Genomic DNA, 4,265 nt, shown 5'->3' on the forward strand with positions numbered 1-4,265 from the left:
GGCAGGGAGGCCCCGCCGGGGGCGGGGGGCAGCCGGCGGGGGCAGGGCTGCGGCGGTGTCGCCTCGGCTCCCCCCGAGCCGGGGGTCTGTTTGTAAGGACCGGGGGTGTGAAAGTCACGCTGGTTTATTCTCTTCTTTATGCCAGTTCTGGTGAATTCGGGATCAAGACACGAAGCGAAATACCTCAGTGGTATCTCCCACTTCTTGGAAAAGCTGGCTTTCTCCGTGAGTACTGCCCTGGACTCCCCAGGGGTTCCCAGACCTGCACGGGGCAGCGAGGGAGAGCAGCCAGGAAGGGCCTGACCCTCAGGGCTCTCTGCACTCGAGCTGTTTAAACCGTGGTGACAGAGTTAATAGAGTCACAGAATATTAATTTCTTGTTAATTATCACGGCTGTAATTATATTTTGGAAGTCTCTGTGCTTTCACCTGCAAGGTTGGCAAGTCGTGATCAAATTATTTGACTAAAAGGATGTAGATGATAGTCTGGGCTACGCTGAAGGGTTACAAGCAGTTATTGCTTTATTAATTAATAACACTGGTATCTTCTTTCTTAGTCCACAGCTCAGTTTGGCAGCAAAGATGAAATTCTCCTCACCTTAGAGAAGCATGGAGGCATTTGTGACTGCCAGGCATCGAGGTGGGATGCTTCTGCTGTTACCTGGTGTTGTAGCACTGACAACACTTTGAGTCTTTTTTTCTGGTGTGGGGCACAAAAAGCCACTTTTTGTTCCCAAGCAGCAGCAATCCATTTGCGGTGGCTGCTGGGAAGCTACAAAAGTGAGCCTGAAAGGATTATAAAATTCAGATCTATTGAATTTAATGATTAAACAATTAAATAATTTAATGATTAAAACAGCTTCATCTGTGATTTCCTGATACTGAGGTGACACTGAATGATCCCAGAAGTGACTTCTCAGTGCAGAACCTGTTTTTTGTGTTGCAGGGACACCATCATGTACGCAGTGTCTGCTGATGCCAGAGGCCTGGACACCGTGGTCAACTTGCTGGCTGATGTAACGCTCCAGCCCAGGTTATCAGGTCTGGGAACACAATTCTCTGCCTCAAAAAAACATTTCCAACAGATGGCTTGCTCTCAAGAGCTCAGAATTCTTGAAGAAGTGAGCTTGCAGCAGCTGGGTGTTTTGTGTAGGGTTGCCATCCCTTGCTTTGTCTTGTTGCAGATGAAGAAATTGAGATGACCCGAATGGCCATAAGGTTTGAGCTGGAGGATCTGAATATGAGACCTGACCCAGAGCCTCTCCTCACAGAAATGATCCATGCGGTAACACACTGGAAATTCCACCCTGTGTGCAGCCTCCTGCTGCATTCTCTTCCTCATGGTCTTTTTGGCAGCTTCAGGGTTTATTTTAGACTGTTCTAAATTCAGATTTTTTTGTGTGGGGGGGAGAATTTGGCTGTCCCTTCACTCTGAAATCCAGCATTCCACACAGGTGGAAGATTCTAACCCAAGCTAAAAAATAAATCTATCTGTAACTTCTCTTTATTGATGTTGGTGACAAAACCTTACTGAGTTGCACTGACATTAGCGAAAAAATGCTCAGCCTTTCCTCTCTTAGAAGTGGGCTTAATTCCAAAACAAAAACGGGTTTAGAGAGGGGGTTTAGGGAAAAATGAAGTGATATTTGTGACTTTAATGTCTCTGTTCCCTTTTAGGCAGCCTTCAGAGACAACACAGTGGGACTGAACAGGTTCTGCCCCGTGGAAAACACAGACAAAATCGACCGGGACGTGCTGCACTCGTACCTGAGCAGTTACTACACCCCAGACAGGATGGTGCTGGCCGGGGTGGGCATTGAGCACGAGCACCTGGTGGAGTGTGCCAGGAAATACCTGCTGGGGGTGGAGCCCGTGTGGGGCACTGGGCGGAGCAGGGGCGTGGACAGGTCTGTGGCTCAGTACACCGGAGGCATCGTCAAGGTAAATGGTGCAGGTGGCATCAAGCATCTTGCTCATTTCTCTGCAGGCTTTTGCTTTTCTAAAGTTACATTTCATGAGTATGAGCCCAAACTGGCCATGGCAGCTGTTAATTGTGATGTGGTAATTATTGGGAATGTATCAAACTGGGTACAACAGGGAAAATTGGTGTTAATAATCTGTCTGCTCTTCCCACAGGTGGAAAAAGACATGTCAGATGTGAGTCTGGGCCCTACTCCTATCCCAGAGCTCACCCACATCATGATTGGGTTAGAAAGCTGCTCATTTTTAGTAAGTATTAACCTAAAGTCCTGCATTTTGGATGCCCTGTACTTGGAGAATCCCAGGAACACTGACATTACACAGACATTAACATTTTTGCTGCTGCACATAAAAACAAGCAGCTTTTTCCATGACATTTTGCTGAAGGCCTTGACCTTCAGACTCCTCTTGTGCTGTGTTTTTTTTCTCCCCTTTACTCACCCCAGACCCTTGAGAACTCTGCCATTACCTGACTGAGTTTCTTGTTGCAATCCAGGAGGACGATTTCATTCCTTTTGCGGTGCTAAACATGATGATGGGAGGTGGTGGCTCTTTTTCAGCTGGAGGGCCTGGCAAGGGCATGTTCACCCGGCTGTACCTCAATGTGCTCAACAGGTTGGTTTGTCTTGCTGTTGAGGGGTGGCAGAAACAGTCCTGTAGCAGGTTCACATGGGGAAAAAAAAAATGAAAGCAACCCCCCCAGGTTTTACATCAGCTTATTCTGCTTGGAACGTGGGACTGGTTTGTCAGTTGGCATTTTGAGAGGGTGAAAGTACAGGGCAGAAGTGACCAGGAATCCTGTTTTCTTCCACTTGTCCTATCCATGCTTTAATCAGGGGATATTAACAGGATTGGCTCTGTTCCGTCCTGGGTTTGGTCTCAAGGATTCAAGTGGAGAGAGGGGTGTAGATGCCACATGCATAAATTGTCAGAGGCAGGGATTGACAATTCTCATTGCACTGCTGAGAATCCTGAAAATGCACTAGGAGGGAGCTCACTGATGATGTTTGTTTTAATTTTTGCATTGTAAATTCTGGTTTTTAAATTTTAAAATACTGTTTGTATTACTCACAGGCACCACTGGATGTACAATGCCACCTCTTACCACCACAGCTATGAGGACACAGGTCTCCTGTGTATCCATGCCAGTGCAGATCCAAAACAGGTACAGTCCTGTACTCACAGACAGGTGTCCTTAAACAGTAACCACATCACTCAGTACCACGCAGTGGTGTTGACACAAGAAGCATCGTTCTGATCTTCTTTCCATGATCTGTTTTTCCCAGGTTCGGGAGATGGTGGAAATCATCACCAGGGAATTCATCCTCATGGCAGGAGCAGTGGGAGAGGTCAGCAGCACATTTGAACTTGCAGATGGTCTTTGAGCTGAAATAATCCTTGGAAGTGTCCAAGGCCAGGTTGGATGGGGCTTGGAGCAACCTGGGATAGTGGAAGATGTCCCTGCCCGTGGCAGGGGTGGGGCTGGATGGGGTTTAAGGTCCTTCCCAACCCAAACCAGTCTGGGATTCTGTGAATGCATTGCACTGACTGTGCTAGAATGGGTTTTTATAGACAAGTTTGTTGCATTTCTGTAAAAGAATACAGCAACATGAGCAATGCATCCACAAAGGGAGAGGTGTCTGCAGAACTCTTCCCTGTTACCTTGTATTAGAGAGCAGCAACCAGAATTTTTTTCATTTCCTGCTCATTCACAGGTAGAACTTGAGAGAGCAAAGACACAGCTCAAGTCCATGCTCATGATGAACCTGGAGTCTCGGCCAGTGATCTTTGAAGATGTGGGGAGGCAGGTTCTGGCAACCAACACAAGGAAGCTACCTCACGAGCTCTGTGCCCTCATCAGTGAGTAGACAATGCTTTGCCTTGCCTTGAGGGAGCTGTAGGTACACTTAAAATATTCTTGTAGCACTGGCGAATTGCCTTTGAAAGCCTGGGGGCATAAATACTACAGAAATACATTTCAGACTGAGCTTAATTGCTTTCAAGCTAACACAGGGGCTTACTTTAGTCAGAAGGGAAAACCAGAATCATGGTAGAGAAGGTCTGGAGTTGGTTTTCTGAGCATCAGCCTAAAGCTGCTTTGTGCTGTTCACAGTGGAGTTGTCACACCTCTGCCTTTTTTCTGTCTGCAGGTCAGGTGAAACCCACGGATATCAAGAGGGTGGTGACTAAGATGCTGCATAAGAAGCCAGCAGTGGCTGCCCTGGGTGACCTGACAGATCTGCCCACGTATGAGCACATCCAGGCTGCTCTCTCCAGCAAGGATGG

General features: G+C 47.4%; 1 protein-coding gene across 1 annotated transcript in view; it reads left to right on the forward strand.

Annotated features, from left to right (window-relative positions):
• The first annotated feature begins 116 nt into the window (after positions 1–116).
• Positions 117–4,265, forward strand: part of PMPCA (peptidase, mitochondrial processing alpha subunit) — a 5,643-nt gene continuing 1,494 nt past the window's right edge. Inside the window, exons 1-11 of the mRNA XM_017745628.1 lie at positions 117–225; positions 557–639; positions 946–1,040; positions 1,184–1,284; positions 1,677–1,940; positions 2,136–2,228; positions 2,476–2,594; positions 3,054–3,144; positions 3,266–3,328; positions 3,695–3,839; positions 4,130–4,265. Of these exons, the coding sequence (XP_017601117.1) occupies positions 139–225; positions 557–639; positions 946–1,040; positions 1,184–1,284; positions 1,677–1,940; positions 2,136–2,228; positions 2,476–2,594; positions 3,054–3,144; positions 3,266–3,328; positions 3,695–3,839; positions 4,130–4,265 (1,277 nt within the window). The 5' untranslated portion in view covers positions 117–138. The remainder of the gene's footprint in view (positions 226–556; positions 640–945; positions 1,041–1,183; positions 1,285–1,676; positions 1,941–2,135; positions 2,229–2,475; positions 2,595–3,053; positions 3,145–3,265; positions 3,329–3,694; positions 3,840–4,129) is intronic.

This window comes from Corvus brachyrhynchos, unplaced genomic scaffold, assembly GCF_000691975.1.
Source record: "Corvus brachyrhynchos isolate BGI_N302 unplaced genomic scaffold, ASM69197v1 scaffold59, whole genome shotgun sequence".
Taxonomy (NCBI): domain Eukaryota; kingdom Metazoa; phylum Chordata; class Aves; order Passeriformes; family Corvidae; genus Corvus; species Corvus brachyrhynchos.